A 23,702-nucleotide genomic window follows, 5' to 3' on the forward strand; every position below is an offset into this window, starting at 1 on the left:
GTAAGCTGTCATCACACACAGAACACTCATTCTCATCTACCACTAACTGAGAACCCCACTCTATTCAAAGCTCAGCTTAAGTGTCATCTCTTAAGATACCTTGCTTGATGCCTGCAAATATTAACACCCCCACCACATTCCTCAACAGAAATTATTTTGCATATAGTATTTACTTTCACCAGGCAGAAAATAAGCTCCTTGAGGGCAGGAACTGTTTTTATTACTGTATTTGTATCCCTAGCTTGCCATAGCATTTGATGCTTTATAAATGCCTACTGAATCAAAGAGTTATTTTTATTTCTCCAATTAAACAGCTCCAAATGAACCCCAAGGAGTGGCAAGCATGCTGTAGATAGAAAAGCTAGGCATGGAGCCAGGAGAAAATGATTTAAGTCCTTCCTCTGACACATATTGGCTGTGTGACTCCAGGCAAATAATTTAAATTTTTAGTGCTACAGGAAGTTTTGTAATACTATGAGTTGCAAAGAAAGTACCAATCTGCATTCAGAGAGGGAGTTTCTTCAACAAGGGGTTCCTTATAACAGTGAAATCACAGGTCTAGTTCCCATCTTTCTCCTGTATTATATGGATAGAACAGAAATTATAGGGGTAGATGGGAAAGAGTGAAAAAGCAAGGGGGAAGAAAAACAAAAAGTTACATATGCCACCTCCTAGATGCAGCGGGTAGCCAGAATACACATTCTTTGAGCAATAAACTTCTAAAATTCTTGCAATGCCAGTAAAATTGAGCAACAGAGAATGGTTCTGATCCAATTCTAATAGAGAGAAAGAGTAAAAAGTTACTGCTTTTGCTAATCTTCTTCACCATAGCTGGTAATATGATAAGTCTCTGGAAACAAGGATTTCCTCACCTTCAGCAACTGTAAGAAGGTTCCCCAGTTCTGCTGAGGAATGGTACTGTACAGGCTCAGAATTCCGGACATTTGCCAGTGGCAAAAAAGGATCATAATCGGAAGATGAAAGGTCAGCCAGAGTCAATGTGTAATGACTTTGTTGAGTGTATGTGCTTGAGCCAGAAACACAACAGTGCAAAACCTATAAAAATAAAATGGAAATTAGGATCACAGATGTAATTTTAAAATAAGTAGCCAAATTAAAAGGTCAGATGTACATGTCCTACTTTATAACAGTTAGAAAAGTCTAATTTTAACTTTTGTGACAAGCAAGATCAAAGGAGAATAAAATTAAATAGCAGGTTGTCTTTCTATGGCACCATATACACATTCTCTGAGCAAGAAGATACCTAAGTCTTGGCTCTATAACAGGGGTTGGCAACCTTTTGGCCGTGAGAGCCATAAACGCCACATTTTTTAAAATGTAATTTCATGAGAGCCGTACAGTGCTCACAGTGTGCGCTCCTGTAACAGCGCCTGAAAAAAATTGACTTTATGGCTCCTGCAGAAAGAGCCATACGTTGCCGACCCCTACTCTATAAGAAGGAAATAGGAGCAAAATGTGAATAATGAGAGAAAAGAGCCTTCTGGTGTATATGTTTTATAGAAAAGAAATTACCCATAAGTTGGAAATGGAGTTGAGCATTAAAAAAATTAAACTAAAGTAGATAAAGTAAATATTATGTGTTTCTATTTGTTATAGTCCAAGAAAGAAAATCATATCCATTGTAAGCCAAGTATATAACATACTTAGTGACACCAAAAAAAAAAAAAGGAATACATTATAAAGGTCTTAATCTAAAATAAAAAATAGATTGTTGGGTGGGAATATACCTGGAATTTTTTATATAACTTTTTGAAATTCTAATATTTTTTTTAAAAAAAAGCTAAGTAAATTTATTTTTTGCATAACATCTTGAGAATTTGTAACACTTTAAAAGATGTTAAACTTTAATTTAAATATGATAATTAATATATTAAAGTAAAAAACTGAATTCCCTCTAACAGAACTTATGATGTGTTATCCACATTCTTTGAAGAGTTTGGATTTAGAATTCTGCAACTAACTAAAATCATAAGAACAGCAATGGGAAAAGTACAGCCAAAAAACAGTGTGGTGCTGTTAAAGCAACACTTATTAGCACATATAATTAACTTACTGTTATTTAAAAGACATTATTATTAATTAAAATGAAAGAAACTCTATCCAATAAAATAAACTGGTATCTAGGCTAATTCTAACCCCCCTCCAAAAAAAAGTGATGTCATTAAAACTACCCTTATTCTTTCGGAGAAACAATAGCTGAGTGCTTAGATTGTGCCTTGTACATAAGGATTTTATAAATGATGCTTACTTTAAGTGATGTAAAATAGCTTCATTTAGTTAATTTAGTTTATATCAAAGATTTAAGTTTGTAAACATTATTATATATTTGCACATTATAAACCATAGGAACAAAAAGGGGATCAATTGATTCTAATTTAATGAATCTCTAATTTAAATTTTTAACATTTAGGTAAAAAATCATTTTAATATTTTAATTTTGCCCTTAAAACATATTTAATAAAAATGAGTATTTCCAAAGTCAGTCAGTCTGTCAGTCAGTCAGCCAAATGAATACTTATTCAGTGTCTAGTTTCTGTTAGACCCTTAACTGAGATATAAAAGAAAGGGAAAAAACAGTCCCTGACTTCAAGAAGCTCATAATCTAATGGAGAAGACAACATGCAAACAACTCTACAAGTTATATTTGAGATAATATAGAAATAATTAACAAAGGGAAGGCACTAAAATAAAGAGAGATTGGTTTTTGGAAAATGTGGTTTCAGATGGAAATTGAGAGAAGCTCAGAGGCAAGGATGAGGAGGGAAAACACTCTAAATATGAGACATTCTATGCTATATCCCTGACAGCAACTGGAAGAGCTAAAGAATTATGCACTTACCCTATAAATGTAATCTAGTAAGGGGGCTCGAGATGAATGATGATCTTCAAGAACAGTAGATACTTGATGCATGAGGGTTTTCATTGGCAAGGCCATGCACCAATCCAATAAACAGAGTAAAAGAGAAACAATAAACTGTAGGAAGAAAGGGGAAAGTATTTAAGACACATTTTTTATCATGCCTGAGCATAAATAATGCATTTATTTCTGGTGGTAGAAAAACAATGGCTATATTAGGACCACCTACCTTCTTATCTGTTTCTACTGAAGAATATTCAGCACTTGGCAAAAGAAATGCAATCGTGGCCACAAGAATCTGCAAAGTAGAATAACAATTTACTGTTAAAAATTTTTAAACCCTTATTTTCTGTCTTAGAATCAATACTGTATATTAGTTGCAAAAACAGAAGAGCACTAAGAGCTAGGTAATGGGGGTTAAGTGATTTGCCCAGGGTCACACAGCTATAAAGTATCTAAGGACAGATTTGAGCCCAGGCCTTCCCATCTCAAGCCTGGCTCTTAATCCACTGTGCCACCTAGGTGTCCCTGCAGCAACAATTTAGAATTGGAGGTCGAAAGATATAGTCACAATAAAATGTAATTGCTTAAATTCTTGCCAAACTTGCTTCTACTGGAAAAAAGTTAGACAAGCAGGGAGGGATTTCAGGGAATGTAAATAATCATGAAAACTGATAACACACAATGAATCTTCCTACACTGCTTCATGTAACCAACAGATTTCTGGAGGAGTTGTTAGCAAGTGGGTACCATAAGAGAATGGGTATTTGGATTGGGGGATATTTATGTAAATTAAATGCCCATAAATGAAGTCAGGCACTAATGTACTCTGATGGCTGTGTGACTCCTAATAATTTGCATTATCCCCACAAATTATTATTGACAAAGAGTTTAACATTATTATTAGTAACTTGATTAAAGGCATATATTGAAGAGGTATCAAGTTTGCAGACAAAAAACATCTGGGAATGAGAGCTAGCACAGAGTGACAGGATCTAAAAAGATCCTGGTAGGTATCTGGACAAACTGAATACAGTAAATTAATTTGGATGAATGAAAAGTCTTTCAATTGGATTATTATAAAAATAAATGGCATAAGAACAAGATAGATTGAGGTACAGCTAGACAAAAGCTGGCCCAAAAAACATATGCAAGTTTTACTGAACTATAAACTCAAACTGATTCAACAGAGTGATGAGAGGCAAGAAAGTTAATGCAATATAAACTATATTATATAGTTTCAAGGGAAAAGAGGTAATTATTCTGCTCTAATCTGTCATTTGGAGTATTGGATTGAGTTCTGGGCACCATATTTTGGACTGGACATTATTAGTGGGGGAGTGTTCAGAAGAGGGAAGTCAAGAGTGAAGGGCTTACAGGAATGTTTAGTGAGGAAAAGATCTAAGGAAACATGATAATTATTTGTAAATATTTTAAGATTTATCCTCCAGAACAGTGATTAGATTTGTTCTGTTAGATCACAGAGGGCAGAATTACAAGCAATGGGTAAAGTTGTGAAAAAGCACATTTAGGCCAGATGTGAGGAAACTCTTGCTAACAATTAGAGCTATACAAAAGTGGAATGAGCTTCCTCAAGAAGTAATGAATTCTCCATCGTTAGAGGTCATAAATTAAAAGACTGCATGGGCACTTTGAATATTTAAAGAAAATTCTTTGTCAAGAATGGGTGGAACTGGGGGCAGCTGGGCAGCTGAGTGGATTGAGAGCCAAGCCTAGAGACGGGAGGTCCTAGGTTCAAATCTGGCCTGAGATACTTCCCAGCTGTGTGACCCTGGACAAGTCATTTGACCCCCCCTTGCCTACCCTTACCACTCTAGAAGCCGAGGAGCCAATACACAGAAGTTAAGGGTTTAAAAAAAATAAAAGAATGGGTGGAAGTAAATAGCTATTGAGGTTCTTTCTAATTTGAAAATCTGCATTTCTCAATTAATCTTGTTAGTGTGAAGTAATCAAATTTGTAGCAGGAAATTTATTTCCAAGGAGTAATCAGGAAAAAATGAAAATCTTCATTCTTTGGACAATGAAGTATTTTCTCAAGTAGAGGCATCTTACTGGATGCCCATTATTTGCTGGCATCATTTAAATTGCTTTCAGTAAATATAAGGATATATTTACAAAATATATATTTGCTTTAGTTATGTCTTTTAAGCTATACTAATAAATTATACTATTTTCCCTTTAATATTCATTAGAATCAAGTTGAATTAGAACCAAATTAATGTAAATTATATATGTATATTTTTACATATACAAATGTATGTGTAAACACACACATACACACGTATATGCTTGTTGACTGATTTATGCAATAGAGAAGTAGAAGGGGCTGCCTCCAAAGACATGAGATTTTCTCTCTTGAGGTCTTCAAGCAAACTATGGATGACCACTATTGGTGCATGCTGTAGGGGGAATTCCTTCTTATGTATGAGTTAGACTAGGTCTTTCATGATGTTCTTTTCAATTGGGAAAATTATGTGATCTTTTTCTCAAACTGTTTGTATACCTTGAGCTATACAATATACAATATAAAAAATAAATAGTTATATTTTAACACTGTAAAAATTAGACCTACTTCAGTAATTTTCCGTGGCAGAGAGTTGTCATACTTCTGAAGCTTTTCCCAATAGGAAACGAGCAACTGAAGGATATCACAAGCTACCTGAGCCACTACCTTATTAGGAAACTACAAAAGAAAACAAATACTAAAATCAGCATCACATAATAGAACACACACATAAATGTAAATATACTAATGTTATGCAGAATCTTTTAGTGCTGAAGACATTTATTTTGGGTTACAGCGAATAGGCTTGTTCTTTTGCATCACATTAATTTGTTTGCCAACAAAATAATGATATTGGTTATCAGTAGGCTCTTTTTATTACATATATATACATATATGTAATAAACAAACATATATATATATATACATATGTATATATATATATATGTCAAATGCTACAATGGGATTAAAGTAGTATTGCATCCCATACATTAAAACTTACATAGTATCCTCTAATGCCAGGATTTTTAAAAGTTTTCGTCATACTCCTCTGGAGTAGTTTGGTTAATAAGCCTATGGATTGCTTCTCAGAATAATGCTTTTAGATGCATAAAATAAGAATTACAAATAGAGAAGCCCATTAGGTTGAAATTTAGTTAAAATTTAAAAAAAGGAAAAAAGTTTCATGAGGCCTAGGTTGAGAAAGTTTGCTCTCATTAAGAAAATATTAATTACATATAAAATTTTAACTGCATAGTTATCATAAACACCAATAGATTTATCACAGCATTTTTTGTGAGAGCAAAGAATTATAAAAAAAGCTCACTGACTACAAATTGGTTCAATAAATTGTAGGACATGAATATAATGGAATATAACTGTGCTGCAAAAATTGATAACTCTGATGAAAACAGAGCACAGAAAGATTTACATTGATACAAAGTCAAATAAACAGAGTCAAGAAAACAATATAGACAATGACTACATCAATATAAAGAGAAAAAACACAAAACAATATAAAAAAGTGAATGCTGCAATTACGAAGAATAAATGTGGCTCCATAGAAAAGATAAGAAAGTCCCAACTCACTCCTTTATAGAGGTGGAAGGTTCATAGGTGTGTTATATTTCATGTACTTCAGATTCTTTCTATGTATTAATAACTTGCTATTTTTTTCCTTTAAAAAATTTAGATGAGATGGTTCTTTTAAAGGGGCCAAAAGACAATATACTGGAAGAAATGTTGGTAATGTAAAAACATATTTTTACATTAAAAAAATTTACTGCAAAACTGAAATGACTTATCTGACAATGCAGTTTTAGAATTTAGGCTTAATGAAATAACATTACAAAGAAAAATTGACTCTAGAAAAATCAAGAAATGTATTGTTCCTATAATTCAAATCTAAATATATATACATTGATTTCTGATAAAATACACAAGTAATACTCACTAAACCCATGTGATAAGAAACTCAGAAAACATTATTTCATTGCTAGATACTTTGAGTAACATAATACTCACTCCCTTGAGGTCAAGTATTTGTGCAAAAATGTTGTTAATTTTCTGGTGGCAATATATGTGTCTATTACTAAACAGAGAGAGGCAAGAACTTAGTATTATATACTAATTTATACTTAGTTATATTATACTATATATACTATATATATATATATATATACTATAGTGTATACTATAGTATACTATATAAATTAGTATACTAAGTATAAATTAGTATATATAAATTACTATATATATATATAAAATACTAATTTATACTTAGTTATAAAGGTGGAAGGAACCTTAGAAATCACTCAAGTTTGACTACTTCTGTTTTCAAATGAGGAAAGTGTGGTATATAGAGGTTTCATTACTTGCTCATGGTTGCAAAGGAAAGAGTAAGGAATAGAACCAAATTTGAACTCAAGTCCTTAGACTCCAAATCCAATGCTCTTGCTCTTGTCACCATATCACAATATCCCTCAACATAAAGTATACACAGGTTAAAGGAGGACAAGAGTTAATACATTCCCATAATGTCTTCTGTTCCCACCACCTGATTGAAATTTCTGCCTACAATATCACCAATGCTAAAATCCTTGGTCTCCAGAATCCTCATTATTCTTACTTATTCTGCAGCATTTCACATTGTTGACTACTTTTTTCTCAATACTCTTTCCTTTCTAAGTTACCATATGACTGCTCTATTACGTTTTTAATTTCAGCTTTGATCACACGAACCCTAACCTTTGGTGTATTGGTGTATCACAACATTTAGCCTGGGAGATTTGTGTTATTATCAGGGCCCACAGAATGAATTATCATTTCTATGAAGAAATTTCTAAAAGTACATGTGCAGGCCTTCTTTTCTTCTGAATTTCAAATTCATATTTCCAAATGTCTACTCTGTATCTGCTGGAATCTCAAATTTGACATGCCAAAAAAGAACTCATTATCTTTTCCCCTAAACTTACAACTTCTCCTTTTTTGCCTTCCTGTTATTCAGATTTGCAATCTAGGAATTATCACAAATTCTTCACATATGTTACTCTCTACATCCACTCAACTGAAAAGTCTTGCCAATTCCAACCCTTTAATATCTTGCTCCCATTCCCTACTTCCTACTTATATCACAATACTTATTCCAGGCCCACATTACTTCTAAAGCAGTCTACTAATTAGTCTGTCTTCTGTATCCAGTAATTTCTTTTCTAATTTGTATTCCACATAGCTGTCAAATTGATATTTCTAAAACTTTATGTTCAATCACAACACACTCTTATTCCAAAACGTTTTCTTTGGCATTCAAAGCCCTTCACAACCTGTTCACTACCATCCCTTTCTAATCTTACCTTGTAATCTACTATTTATTTTTCACTCCAAATACACTGACTTCTTTATATTTCTTACATAAAATACTCAGTAATCTCTAGACTTTTAAGTATGTTCACCAACTATTTATCTTGGTAGCCTCAAAAACGATCATGGAACATGGCACATAAAAGGACTTAAAATTTCTTGAATAAAGGCATACTGTCAACTAAATTTTCTTTAGGTGACAATTTAAAAATATTTTTAAAATTATATTAAGAAGAATTCTAATTTTCATAATTCAACATATACTTTTTTCAATAACTTTATTTGAAAAAATCTAGGAACTTGACTACTGTGGTATTACACAATCTAGCTTCTGCTAATCTCTCCAGATTTAGTTCCTCTTCTATTTATATACTCCCAGTGTAAAGGAGGAAAATTATTTTTGGTTGTACTCAATATTTAAAGGGGTGGTTGCCAAGAATTGAATAAATATATAAAATGAATTTTAGCAATTTATTTATAAAATATAGGAGAGAGTGAAAGTGGAAAAATGAGAAGAGGGTAGGGTAAGAGATCTAGCTTAACGAACTAGATTATGTATTCAAATCTTGGCTTTGCTCCGGCACGGCTCCAGAAGCCTAGCTGAAGAGACTAAAAATAGCCATCCAAGGTCCTCAGGTCCAGTTCAAGATGAAGAAGAGAGAAGAACTCTCTCACAGGAAGTTGTCACTCCCTTTTAAAGGCACTTCTTTTACGTCACTTCCTATGCCTTCCTCTACTTTATGTATACCAATCACAACAAAGGTTCTGCATAGGACTGCCCAGGGGGCAATCAGTCAGTTCTGATTTGTCACCTACTCTTGCACACATGGATTACAGAATTCCCCTGCTTGAGAATTGAGTTGTTTACACTTTTGGTGATTAAATCTAAAAATAGGTAGGGTAGGATTAATTCCATCATCATACCAGTTCTGGTGAAAGTAGACTGCTAGCCACTCATTGAACATGTCACTTTAACCCTTTCCTTTGGGTCATGAAAAGATGGATCCACCAACTTTCCCCATGTAGAATGCCTTCCTCATTTTTTAAAAAAATTCTTAGATTCTTTAGAGCAGGGGTTGGCAACATATGGCTCTTTCTGCCATAAAGTCAATTTTTTTTCAGGCGCTGTTACAGGAGCTCACACTGTTACAGGAGAGCACACTGTGAGAGCACTGTACGGCTCTCACGAAATTACATTTTAAAAAATGTGGCGTTTATGTCTCTAACGGCCAAAATGATTAACCCCTGCTTTAGAGCACAATTCAGGTGCCCAATTTCCCTCAGTGGTTGGTACTCACTATTTCTTAAAGTTACTTCGTGTCATATTGTACATATTTTATGTTTAATTAATTGTTGCATATTATACTCTTATAAAAGAATGCAAGCTCTTTAAGAGCTTGATAAAAGATCTTTCATGTAGTAGAAGCTTAATAAATGTTTGTTGAGTAGAAATGAATTATAATGTGATAGTTTCAAAGCCAGGGACATTTTAGTTAGTGATAATCCAAATTCATTATCTTCCATTTGAGCTTCCACATTTCCTTAGAAGCAAGAGATTATTCCAACTACTACTCCTCCCCCTAAAAAAAACAAAACCCTTTTTTTTTAGCAGGACAAGAAGGACAATGCTTCTTTGATACATTTGAAGTGGCTTCTAGACCACATCTATACAAGACATAAGATTCTGATTCTATGCTTTTTTAAAATCTTTAATAAAATGAGTAAGAATTTTGAAATTCCACAACATGTAAAGATGTGCTCTTATGTCTACTGTCAGCAAGACAATTTCTAAACTGTGATCATTTTACTTATAAATGATCTATACCTAAACCATTTTGTCAAATACTTTCCAAGTGTTCATTCAGAAGCTATGACTTCTCAGGGCTAATATCCTTGCTAATAAGAGCATGTGCTAACCACATATTGTAGACTATAGAGGGAAATACAAAAAAAGTGAATGAAAAATAACATACTGGGGACTTGGGAAAAAGCAAGCCCCATTCAAACTTCAAATGGATTTTCACCACCTGGAAAACACTTTAATTATATATTAAAATCATGAATGAATACCTTTAAAGTTACACCTAGAACATTGATTGCAGGCTTTACTTTTGGATGGTTTGTATACTGAATGAGCTCTTCACATATCCAAAGTCCAAGGCAGCATACAGAAATACATCTTTAAAAAAAAAGAGAAAAATTTCTCACAAAAATTGCAAAGTATTACTGGTATATTTAAAATATATTTATATATAATAAAAAAGTGAAAAAAGGACTCTCCATACGCTGATTTCCAAGATGGATATAAAATCTGGTTTCCATTACCATGTAAACATTTAGTGAAAACAAATGGTATATTCAATTAATATTGATGACATGATAAAATATTTGAGCAGAAACATATGTTCAATATATTTTACATGTATGACAGAAAATTTAATTTAAATACAATTTCTTTTAAAAACCCTAAAAAACTACTTTTTGTAACTTTTACTTTAAGTATAAAACCTTCAAAAACATCAAGACACCATACTTCCTTCACATTCAAATTTTAATGAAACTAAGATTCAAAGCACATTTCAGGTTATTTAAAAAAAAACCAGACATATAAGATATAATATAGCTTTTTCTTCAAGAAACATCGTCCTGTTAAAATTATTTAAATACCTACCAAAGTCATCTTTAACTCTATTATTTTAAAATCATGATTTATTTTCTTTTTTTAATAACTACAAAAATTCAGATCAATACTGGCTCTATTCTTTACTCTCACAAAATAACTTGAAAAGTTTGTTCAGAGACAAGATGCCTTTCTGGTTGAAAGAAATTTTAAACCATTATTTGTAATCCTATTAGCACAATTAACCAATTTTTATCCAAGTATATGATTTATTTATGAAATTCAACATGTAATATCATTTGAAAATGACACATAATATTCAGTTGTTGAATTGTTTTGAGGATTCTTTTTCTCAGATTAAACTGCTCCTTAGATTTAACTTTCTCAAATAATCATACCTTTATTTAAATATATTAAAATTGCTAATATAGAAGAAAATTCTTTTAAATAAAATCTCCAAATAAAAATTCAATATAAATTTAAATTAATAGCCTAAGATGATCCAAATAGGTTACAAAGCTAGTGTTAGTAAAATTCTCATTATAGTATTATAAAAGGTTTCTATGGTACTTATAATCCTGAACTTTTCCTTCTATATTACTCAGTAACTCTTTCATCTAATTCATACCTTGTTTTAGAACTCATTTTCACAGTACTCTTTTTGGTAATTTTATTAATGGTTACTTTTAAATCTTACTTTCTGGAAACTGTGCTTTTAATTCCTTAATTTTCCATAATTTTCTATGTATCTATAATTTTTATTAATTTATTTTATTTATGTATAATTTAATTAAACTCACTCAATTTTGCCGATTTGCATGATTTAAACACCTATTTACCTTCTTTATGGAACCAGTTCTTTTCTAAGTTTTTCAAGATATATAGGAATATTCTGAAATTTCTTCACTTTTGTTAACACAGTTATTAATTCTTCAACAGTGTTCATTTCAATATAAAAAAGACTACTGCCTTTATTATAAATACACTGATTGCTAATAGCAAGTGTCTTGTTTACCAGATATCATAAGTAGAGCTTTCTCAATTCTTGGAACACTGGCATTAATCTGAGGTCCAGGAAGATTCCACACCACATCTAAAAAAGATGGAGGCTTAGAAGGAGCAAATCTTAAGACTTCCTCACCCTTTCCACACTGAGATAGAAAACAAAGCGCTTAGAGAAGAAAGAGAACCAAATCTAACAACAGGACAGAGCAGGGGATTCTACTGCAGGACAGCTCAAGAGGCTGTCAAGAAAAAGGCTTGAATCTTTGAACTGTTGTGTGTGAGGAAATGGAATCCCCTCCCCCACAATCTGTGCAGAGTCTCCAGTGGCCCCTGAAATCTCAGGCGGTAGGGCCCACCTGCCCGGAGAGAGGGCCTTGCTGGCACTGGACTCAGAGTTTAACACAGGCACTAGGAAGGTGGCTAGAGAAGAAAGCCAGAGAAACAAAAATGCTCAGAAGATGGTGGCTTAGATGGAGCAAAACTTCAGATAGAGAACAGAGCCCTTCAAGAGGAAAGAAAAAAAGGTCTAATAGCAGGACAGAGCAGGGAGACCCTACTATTGGATAGCTCAGCGAAAACACTCTATCTTGTCGTCCCCCCAACCTTTTTTTTTCCTAGAGGATTTAGCCTCAGGTCACATTAAGCAATACAGATCAATCCAGGCTTAATCCAACAATTGGACAGACAAGAAGTCTTCAGAGGGCAGGGAAACTCCAACACCCACCCCCCATAAACTGCAGAGAACAACTACAAAACTCCATTGCCAGCTGGGGGAAGATCTTTCATTAAAGCTCATTAAATTCATCTGATTAAAGTAGAAGAACAGAAAAGGAAAAGTAACAACAGAAAAAGAGAAAAGAAATTACAATTGACAGCTTCTTTCCAAGAAGAGAAAAAACAACAAATGAAATAGAAGAAGATCAGGAAGCTCTAGCAAATTGGACACAGGCTTTGGAAGATCTCAAAATTCAACTAACTCAAGAAATTCAGTAACTCAAAAAGAAATCTAGAGAGGCTGAAGACAATTTAAAAAGTTAAAAAATGAACGAAAACAAGAAAATAAAGTCCTAAAAGCCAAAACTGACCAGCTCAAAAACAAAGCAAAGAAGGCAAAAGATGATCCACAAAGAAAATAAGACCAGGAGGAGAAGGATGACCAAAAAGCCAGGGATGAAATTCAGTCATTAAAAAATAGAATTCAACAAGTACTAGCAAATGACTTCACAAGACAGCAAGAATATATAAAACAAAATTTCAAAAATGCAAAATTTGAGGATACTATGAAACACCTCATTGATAAAACCAAAGATCTGCAGAACAGATCTTGAAGAGACAATTTAAGAATTATTGGTCTACTGGCACATCATGACAAAAGAAAAAGTTTGGATATAATCCTACTAAAAATTAAGAAAACTGCCCTGACATTCTCAAACAAGAGAGGAAAGTAGAAATTGAAAGAATCCACAGATCACCTCCTACATTTAATCCACAACTAACAACTTCCAGGAATATTATAGCCAAATTAAAAAACTATTAGACAAAGGAAAAAATATTACAAGGTGGTAAGAAGTAATTTAGATACCAGGGAACCACAGATAACACAGGATCTGGCTGCATCTACATTGAAGGACCAGAAGGCATGGAATACTATCTAGAAAGCAAGAGAACTGGGTCTATGACTAAGAATCAACTATCCAGCAAAACTGACTATATTTTTGCAGGGGAAAGTATAGTCATTCAATAAAACTGAAAACTTCCAAGCATTCATAAAGAAAAAACTGGACTTAAACAGAGAGTTTGCTGCCCAAACACAGAACTCAAGAAAATCACCATAAGGTAATTAAGGGGGGGAGGGGAGGAGAAAAAATTGAAAAAATAAATATTTTTTAAGTGACCCAATAAGTTCAATACATTTGTATCCCTAGAAGAAAAGAAGATATTGGTAAATATTAAAAATTGTTATTATCAACAGGGTAACTAGAAGAAGTTTACTTAGAGGGAACAGTGACAAACTCTATAAGATGAAATATCAAGATATATATATATAAAACTAGAGGGGGGGGGAAAGAGGAGATAATATTAAGAAAAATGGGAAAACAGACAAAATGGAGTAAATTTATATTCCATAAAGAAGCTCACGGGGTGAACAGGGGAGAAGATCAATACACTGGAAGGGTAAAGAGGTTGGTGAGAGGAAATACTTAATATTTAAGTAATACTTGAAATTAACTTAAAGAGGGAAGAACAATCAGATCCACTGGGGCAGAGAATTGATTTGAGACATATAGAGAAGTAGAAGGGTAACAAAAGGATTAGTGGGGAGGGAAGCAACACTAGGGAGAGAGAGGGCAGGGAGGGGGTAGCTTAAAAAGATCCTAAAGAAGAATAAGAGGGGAATAAGAAGGGGGAGGGGAGAAAGGGAAGTACAATAAGGGAGGGGATCAGGGGAACTGATCAAAAACAAAACACTGGTATAGAAGGAAATAGTGAAAGAAGAAAGGGCAAGACAAGGAGAGAGAATCAAAATGTCTGGGTTGATAATTATAACTCTGAATGTGAATGGAATGAACTTGCCCATAAAATGAAAGCAAATAGCCAAGTGGGTTAGAAACCAAAATCCTACCATATGTTGTCTACAAGAAACACACATGAGGGGCAGCTGGGTAGCTCAGTGGAGTGAGAGTCAGGCCTAGAGACAGGAGGTCCTAGGTTCAAACCCGGCCTCAGCCACTTCCCAGCTGTGTGACCCTGGGCAAGTCACTTGACCCCCATTGCCCACCCTTACCAATCTTCCACCTATGAGACAATATACCGAAGTACAAGGGTTTAAAAAAAACACACACACACACACACACACATGAGACAGGAAGACATACACAGAGTAAAAATGAAAGGCTGGAGCAAAATCTACTGGGCTTCAATTGAGAAAAAGAAGGCAGGAGTTGCAATCACGATTTCTGACAGAGCCAAAGTAAAAATAGATCTGGTTAAAAGAAATAGGGAAAGTAATTACATCCTTATAAAAGGCAGTATAAACAATGAAGAAATATCAGTACTCAATATGTATGCACCAAATGGTATAGCATCCAAATTTCTAGAGGAGAAGATAGTGGAGCTCAAGGATGAAATAGATAGCAATACTATACTAGTGGGTGACCTCAACCTTCCCCCAATCAGACTAAGATAAATCAAACCAAAAAGTAAATAAGAAAGAGGCAAGAAGGATGAATGAAATTCTAGGAAATTAGAGTTAATAGATATATGGAGAAAAACAGAGACAAAAAAGGAATACACCTTCTTTTCAGCAGCACATGGAACATTCACAAAGATAGACCATGTACTATGGCATAGAAACATGGCAAACAAATGCAAAAAAAGCAGAAATAATAAATGCAATCTTATCTGATCATAATGTAATAAAAATAGTTATTAGCAAGGATACATGGAGAGGCAAACCAAAAACTAATTGGAAATTAAATAATATTATTCTCCAAAATCAGGTAAAGAACAAATCATAGAAACAATTAATAATTTCATTCAAGACAATGACAATGATGAGACTTCTTACCCAAACCTATGGGATGCACTCAAAGCAGTTCTAAGGGGAAATTGTATATCATTGAGGGCATATATTAAGAAATTACGGAAGGCAGAGGTTAACAAATTGGGCATGCAACTTAAAAAACTAGAAAGCAAACAAACTAAAAATTTCCAGATGAAAGCTAAATTAGAAATACTAAAAACCAAGGGAGAAATTAGTAAAATCAAAAGTAAAAGAACTATTGAATTAATAAATAAGACTAGAAGCTGGTGTTTTGAAAAAACAGATAAAAATAGACAAAGTACTGGCAAATCTAATAAAAAAAGGAAAGAAGAAAACCAAATTAACAGTATCAAAGAAAAAGGGAAACCTCACCTCTAATGAAGAAGAAATTAAGGTAATCATCAAAAAACTATTTTGTCCAATTATATGGCAATAAATATAGCAATCTAGGTAATATGGATGAATATTTATAACAATATAAATTGCATAGATTAACAGTAGAAGAAATAGAATACTTAAATATTCCAGTATCAGAAGAAAAAAATGAACAAGCCATCAAAGAACTCCCTAAGAAAAAATCACCAGGGTCTGATGGATTCACAAGTGAATTCTATCAAACATTCAAAGAACAACTAATCCCAATAGTATAAAAATTATTTGACATAATAAGCAAAGAAGAAGTCTGACCAAATTCCATTTATGACACTAATATGGTACTGATTCCAAAGCCAGGCAGACCAAAATCAGAGAAAGAAAACTACAGATCAATCACCCTAATGAACACAGATGCAAAAATCTTAAATAGAATACTAGCAAAAAGACTCCAACAAGTGATCATGAGGGTTATTCACTATGATCAGGTGGGATTTACACCAGGAATGCAAGGATGGTTCAACATTAGGAAAACCATCCACATAATTGACCATATCAACAAGCTAACAAACAAAAATCACATGATTATCTCAATAGATGCTGAAAAAGCCTTTGATAAAATAGAACACCCATTCTTATTTTAAACACTAGAAAGTATAGGAATAGAATGGTCTTTCCTAAAAATAATAAAAAGTATATATCTAAAACCATCAACAAGCATCATATGCGATGGGGATAAATTAGAAGCCTTCCCAATAAGATCAGGCATTATCACCGCTACTATTTAATATTGTAGTAGAAACACTAGCAATAGCAATTAGAGAAGAAAAAGAAATTGAAGGTATTGAAATAGGCAGTGAGGAAACCAAACTATCACTCTTTTTTTTTTTTATTTTCCAAAGTTATATATTCTAAATTGTCTCCCTCCCCTTTTCCTTCCCTTCCTCCCCCTCAGAACTGGCAAGCAATTCCATCTGGGTTATACATGTATTATCATGCCAAACATGTTTCCATGTTATTCATTTTTGTGAGACATGTCCTTTAGAGTAAGAGACAGAAGGGAGGATCGGTGGAATAGATTTGAGGTAAGTGACATCAGCAAGAAAGTCTATGGTAAACCCAACTATTTGACAAAAACTGCTGGGAAAATTGGAAAACAATATGGAAGAGACTAAGTTTAGTTCAACATCTCCTACCCTACACCAGGGGTTGGCAACCTTTTTGGCCATGAGAGCCATAAACGCCACATTTTTTAAAATGTAATTTCGTGAGAGCTGCACAGTGCTCACAGTACGCACTCCTGTAACAGTGCACGCTCCTGTAACAGAGTCTGAAAAAAATTGACTTTATGGCTCCTGCAGAAAGAGCCATATCTGGCCCTCAAAAGAGCTAGATATGGCTCGAGAGCCATATGTTGCCAACCCCTGCCCTTCACTAAGATAAATTCAGAATGGGTGAATGACTTGAATATAAAGTAGGAAATTATAAGTAAATCAGGCAAACATAGAATAGTATACTTGTCAGATCTCTGACAAGGAAAGATTTTCAAAATAAGCAAGAGTTAGAGAAAATTACAAAATGTAAAACAAATAATTTGATTACATTAAAAAGGTTTTCTACAAACAAAAACAATGCAACCAAAATCAGAAGGGAAACAACAAACTGGGAAAAAATCTTTATAACAAAAAAACTCTGACAAAGGTCTAATTACTCAAATATACAAGGAGCTAAATAAATTGTACAAAAAATCAAGCCATTCCCCAATCAATAAATGGGCAAGGGACATGAATAGGCAATTTTCAGATAAAGAAATCAAAACTATCAATAAACACATGAGAAAGTATTCTAAATCTCTAATAACTAGAGAAATGCAAATCAAAAAACTCTGAGGTATCACCTCACACCTAGTAGATTGGCTAAAATGACAGCAGGGGAGAGTAATGAATGTTGGAGGGGATGTGGCAAAATTGGGACATTAATGTATTGCTGGTGAAGTTGTGAACTGATCCAACCATTCTGGATGGAAATTTGGAATTATGCCCAAAGAGCTCTAAAGCCTGCCCTTTAATCCAGCCATACCATTGCTGGGTTTGTACCCCAAAGAGATAATAGGGAAAAATACTTGTACAAAAATATTTATAGCTGAGCTTTTTGTGGTGGAAAAAACTGGAAAACAAGAGTATGCCCTTCAATTGGGGAATGGCTTAACAAATTGTAGTATATGCTGGTGATAGAATCCTATTGTGCTCAAAGGAATAATGAACTAGAGGAATTCCATGTGAACTGGAGGAATTCCATGTGAACTGAAATGACCTCCAGGAATTGATGCAGAGTGAAAGGAGCAGAACCAGGAGAACATTGTACACAGAGACTGATACACTATGGTAAAATAGAATGTAATGTAATGGACTTCTGTACTAGCAGCAATGCAATGACTCAGGATAATTCTGAGGGATTTATGGAAAAGAATGCTACCCACATTCAGAGAAAGAACTGCAGGAATGGAAACACAGAAGAAAAACAACTGCTGGAACATATGAGTTGATGGGAACATGATTGGGGATGTAGACTCGAAACCACACCAATGCAACTATCAATGATATGGAAATAGGTCTTGATCGATGACACATGAAGAAACCAGTGGAAATGCATGTTGGCTACATGGGGGGTAGGGAGGTTGGGATGGAAAGAGAGTAAGAACAGGAATCATGGAAACATTTTTTCTAAAAAAACCATTTTTATATAATCTCCCCCTCCAAAAAATAAATAAAAGGACCTGAGCAGCTGCTCTAGTCTAAGCCTCTTATTATATATAGGAGTAATTGAGGTCCAAGGAGGTAAAATGACTTGTCTAAGATCATTCAAGCAGTAAGTAGACAACTCAGGACACGAAATTAGGGTCTCTGATTTGAAATTAAATGGAATCCTTTTTTTTTTTTGCCTCAGTCTGAAGGCATATATGTGCACACATATTTATATTTATTTGTTATATCTACATATGTATATATATGGGAATTTTAAGGTCACATGTATATTAAATGTATACGTTTGTGTACATGGAACATGTTTGTAGGTATATGATAATATCGTGCATGTGTATATAATATGTACATGCATGTGTGTATGTATATATGTACTCACATTCTGGCTTGTACATATATGCATTTCCCATCTCTATATAGAGATGAGTGCATATCTATGTATATGTAGGTACATCTATTAAATATATTTGCATTTATATGAAAATAAAAAATAAAAATCCCTACTCTCTGTGTCTGTTACCCAAAAATTCCCTAATCTAGCTTTCTTGACTATGGTTTCTCCAAAATAGTCGTAGTAGGGAAATATAGAATGGTAAAGTCACCCTCAAGGCCTCCAGCCAAGAGGCTACAAGTTTCTTTGATGACAGACAGATATATTCTTCACAGGTTGGCTTCTCAATAACTCAGATATAATTCAGAAGCTGGAACTCCAGATCACAGGAGACAGGAACAGATGGAAATCCAGTTGACATATCTTTATTTGGAGACTGGATAAGCTGATCAGAGGGATCTCAGCTTCAGGGTCAAATGGCTTCCCACAGAAAGTCAGTTATTTTCCCTGCAAGGAGGTGATCTCTTCAAGCTCTTCCATGACAGGAACCAAAGAGAGCACTCTAGTCCTCTTTATATCACTTCCTAATCCTCCTTGGAACTTTTCCCTTGCATTCCATTCATGAGCCAACCTGATTCCAAAAGCAAGCCTCTATCTTTTGCAAAACGTCTTTCTTATATTTTATATTCTTCTCAGTAGAGAGGTAGCACAGTGAATAGAGGCACCCAGCCTAGAGTCACTAAGACCTGAGATTCAAATCTCGCCTCAGACACTTACTAGCTACATGACCCTGGGCAAGTCACTTAACACTGTTTGCTTCAGTTTCCTCATCTACAAAATGAGCTTGAGAAGGAAATGGCAAAACATTCCAGTATCTGTGCCAAGAAAACCACAAATGGGGTCATGAAGAGTCATATATGATTGAAAAATGAATAACAATAAAATTGTATTAAAATAATCACAGACAGTTCATTATAATAAATACCTTTTAATTAATATCTCAGATATCCTGGGAGCCAGGCTGACCTGGTTTCAATTCCTGCCTCTGACACTTACTGGATCTAGGGTCTTTGGGTCAAGTCACTTACACTTGAAATGTTCCAGGTACCTTTATGAATGAATATCCAAATTCCAGTACAACTGCCAATCTGAATTGGTCAGGAATTTTTCTGACCAAACAGTTCTATATACCATTTAAGTAACAGATCCAACTAAATCCAAATCGCCATTATTATTTGACAACAAAGTTTCCCTACTATTTTAGACTATTTAAATGTTTATTTGAAATCTGATCCTCTATGCTTTACATTTTTCACATAGATTTAAAAAGGAATATAAATTGCATAAAGAGTATAGGGTTGATAAGTTATTCTGTCTTCCTAATTTCATCATTCTTGCCAATCTTTGCATTTAACAATCTACAGAAGTCCCAAACCACTGATGATTCTCATATTGAGAAAGATTCCCTCACTGGGCATATTCAATCATTAGTTTATGAATTGGCTTTTTTAGATTATCATTTAAACTAAGACTTCTCTTCTATTTCTTTGTGGATACATTTTGATCATTTAGGACTTCTAGTTCTTTTTTATATTACATATCTATTCAATTAAAGCTACATAGCCATCACTCACATTATTATACCCTCTATAACAAAAAAGGATGTCTAAACTCACACATTATACTAATATACTCTCATGTTATACTAATAAATATTAGCCACAATGCTTAAGTAGATGCCAAGTATTGTCTCTTCCAGTTATAGTTAATTACAATCTTTAGGGATATAGTTTTCTTCCTTTATTCTTCAGTAATTAATAAAAAATAAAACCTATTACTTTGTAGTTGATTTTCTCACTAATTAAGCAAAATATTCTTTTAATACATTTAATAAGATAATGGAAGAAATATTGTTTCCTTAAATTACTCTTATTTGGAAAGGAAAAAGTAAATCAATTTACTTTTGGTTGATTATTTTCAAAAATGGTGACATGCAACAAGTTAATAAATGAAATATAATTTCCAATGGAGATTTTTTTTTAGACTCAAAATTTTAAAATTTGACTCACCGAACATAGCGATTTTAAAATTTGACTTATCAAATCAATATTACAGGCTAAACAAGTTAAAATGTTTGTTATCTTTAAAAGAAGCTATTTAAAATATTTTAATGATATTTAAATGAACTAGCTTTAGACAAAGATGCCATTTCACATGGAACTCTTTACATAGCTTAAATGTCTAAAATAGTTTACCTTCTATTCAACATTTACCTTGCACCTTCACATGGCTCATCTGTTGCATTCTTCAGTAAAATATTTATGAGGTAATTCTAAAAATATAAAATTAAAGAAAAATAAAAGTTTTGTTTCAATTTTTTAAAAACCATGTACAATTTATTATTTGCCAGGCAACCTCAAACTACTATATGGGGATTTTAAACAGGATCTATACATGAAGGACTGAAAATGAAATAAATGACATCAAAATATAAATTAAGTATGGTCTTTGTAAATGGAAGAGTAACAAGGTGTGTAGAGCTTCGAATGAGTTAAGATATCAAAACCATAATAAAATTTAGATGAGTAATACTAATTTCCACATTGAGGAAGGAAGAATTAATAGGAATAAAATAATTTATTATACTTACACACCAAAATTTTTGTACCATTTGTGTTAAATAGAAAGATATTTTTTAAGACTAAGAAAAAAGCTTTCTTTCCCTTCAGGGTCCAAAAAGCAATATGCCATTTATATAATTTTAAAACATTTTAATATTTTAAATTATCTTCAACAATAAAAAGGTGGATATTTATCCTTGGTTGATAATAAGTTATTGGTTTGACTGCTGATACTCCATACAATTAGAAATGCTCATGAAAAAAGGAAAACAGACATAATGAAAAGTCAAAATGAAACTAAAAACCACAAATCACTTAGATAACTTCAGGTATACCTAGCAATCACTGCTTAAAACAGAAAAAAATGGCAGCTCTAAAATATATATCTTGAAACATTTCAGAATTAAAACTATTACCTCATTTTAAAAATTCTTATTTTCTAAGTCAGTTTGTAAAAACATAAAAGTATAATAACATCTAAATACGTTAATAAAAGGAAAAAGAGTATTGATATTTTCACTTACTTTAATATCTTCAGATCCAGTGATGACTTCATCAATTTCAGGAACTGACTGAAGTAATGGAATTTTGGGGTAAATGTTGGGAAAGCAAACAAGAGAACCCAAAATGGTGTGCGCTTCTGAACGTGGGGCCTGTAGAATTAAAAAAAAATGCTTTAAGAGGTTCCGGGTTAAGATGGCGGCAGAGTAAGAAGCAGCTCTTAACCTCTCCTGACCGAAACACACAAAACTCCTCAAGGGGACATAAAAACAAGTCCAGACGAACGGAGGAACCCCACAACAGGGCACAGCGTGGAAGGTACGTGGAATCGAGACAGTTCCAGGCTAAAAAGGGCTCTCCTTAAATCGTGAGCTGAGCAACCGCCCCACCCCCACCCCCTCCACACTCACCTATAGCTCCGAACCCAGCTAAAAAGAAATAGAGCAAGTTTGGGGCACCCATCGAGTCATCAGCAGCTCCGGGACCTGTTCCTGAGAGCAGCAAGACTTAGGACCCCGTTAAGTCAAGAACGCACGCGAAATCTGAGCGCGCGGGAGCAGAGAGTGGACGCTGGGCGCGCAGAGTGCCGGCTGAGCAGAGGCGTGGGTGCCGGCTGAGCAGAGGTGTGGGTGGAGGCAGACACAGCCAGGAACTAAAGCCTAAGTGGGGAACCAGTGCAGACGGGTATACGACTGTGGAAGTAGCTCCCTGAGACTTGTAAAGAAACCTCCTGCAGAGGATCAAGCAAGGGAATCCACCAGGGGGCTTGACCTTGGAAAAAACTAGAACTCAGACCTCAGGAGCCAATAGATCTCAGACAGACACTGAAAGCGAGGATAAACCTGAGAAGCTGCTGGGCTAATGATGGCTAACCAGTTACAGGAAATTCAGAAGAGAAAGAATAATAACAAAAAAAAGAAGTCTTTAACACTCGACAGCTTCTACACAGAGAAAATCCAGACAACCGAGCAAACAGAGGAGGAGAACAAACAACCATCCAGACCCTCCCCAAATAAGGAAAACTCCTCACAAGCTATGGAAGAGTTCAAATCTGAGATTTTGAGGAAAATGGAAGAGATCTGGCAAGAAAATAACAGTTTAAAAGGTAGAATCTTGCAACTGGAAAGCGAGGCTCAGAAACCAAATGAACTGATAAGCAAATTGAACACAAGAAATGACCAGATTGAAAAGGAATACCAAAAGATTATGGCCGAAAACAAGAAGATTATGGCCGAAAACCAAAAGATTATGGCCGATTACCAGAAGATTATGGCCGAAAACCAAAAGATTATAGCCGAAAATCAATCCCTAAAGGCTAGAATTGAGCAAGTAGAAACTAATGATCTCTCAAGACAACAAGAACAAATAAAACAAAGCCAAAAGACTGAAAAAATAGAAGGAAACATGAAATATCTCAATGAGAGAGTGACAGACCAAGAAAACCGGTCTAGAAGAGACAATTTGAGAATAATTGGTCTTCCAGAAAAACCAGAAATTAATAAAAACCTGGACTCTATACTAACAGAAATAATTCAGCAAAATTGCCCTGAAATCCTACAACAAGAGGGCAATATAGACATTGAAAGGATTCATAGAACACCTGCAGCATTCGATCAAGAAAGGAAAACACCAAGAAACATCATTGCAAAATTCGAGAGTTTCCAAGCAAAAGAAAAAATCTTACA

The 23,702-nt window shown here is 34.0% G+C and overlaps 1 protein-coding gene across 2 annotated transcripts in view; it reads right to left on the reverse strand.

Annotated features, from left to right (window-relative positions):
* The window catches only part of RALGAPA2 (Ral GTPase activating protein catalytic subunit alpha 2), a 477,726-nt gene that overhangs the window by 182,951 nt on the left and 271,073 nt on the right, over positions 1-23,702 (reverse strand). For both annotated transcript variants that reach the window (XM_044663434.1, XM_044663433.1), the window contains exons 25-31: positions 22,041-22,169; positions 21,169-21,227; positions 10,332-10,440; positions 5,472-5,582; positions 3,108-3,176; positions 2,861-2,995; positions 873-1,056 (exon numbers count right to left, since the gene is read on the reverse strand). In XM_044663434.1, the coding sequence (XP_044519369.1) occupies positions 873-1,056; positions 2,861-2,995; positions 3,108-3,176; positions 5,472-5,582; positions 10,332-10,440; positions 21,169-21,227; positions 22,041-22,169 (796 nt within the window). The remainder of the gene's footprint in view (positions 1-872; positions 1,057-2,860; positions 2,996-3,107; positions 3,177-5,471; positions 5,583-10,331; positions 10,441-21,168; positions 21,228-22,040; positions 22,170-23,702) is intronic.

Source organism: Gracilinanus agilis, chromosome 2 (assembly GCF_016433145.1).
Source record: "Gracilinanus agilis isolate LMUSP501 chromosome 2, AgileGrace, whole genome shotgun sequence".
In the NCBI taxonomy this organism is placed as follows: Eukaryota; Metazoa; Chordata; class Mammalia; order Didelphimorphia; family Didelphidae; genus Gracilinanus; species Gracilinanus agilis.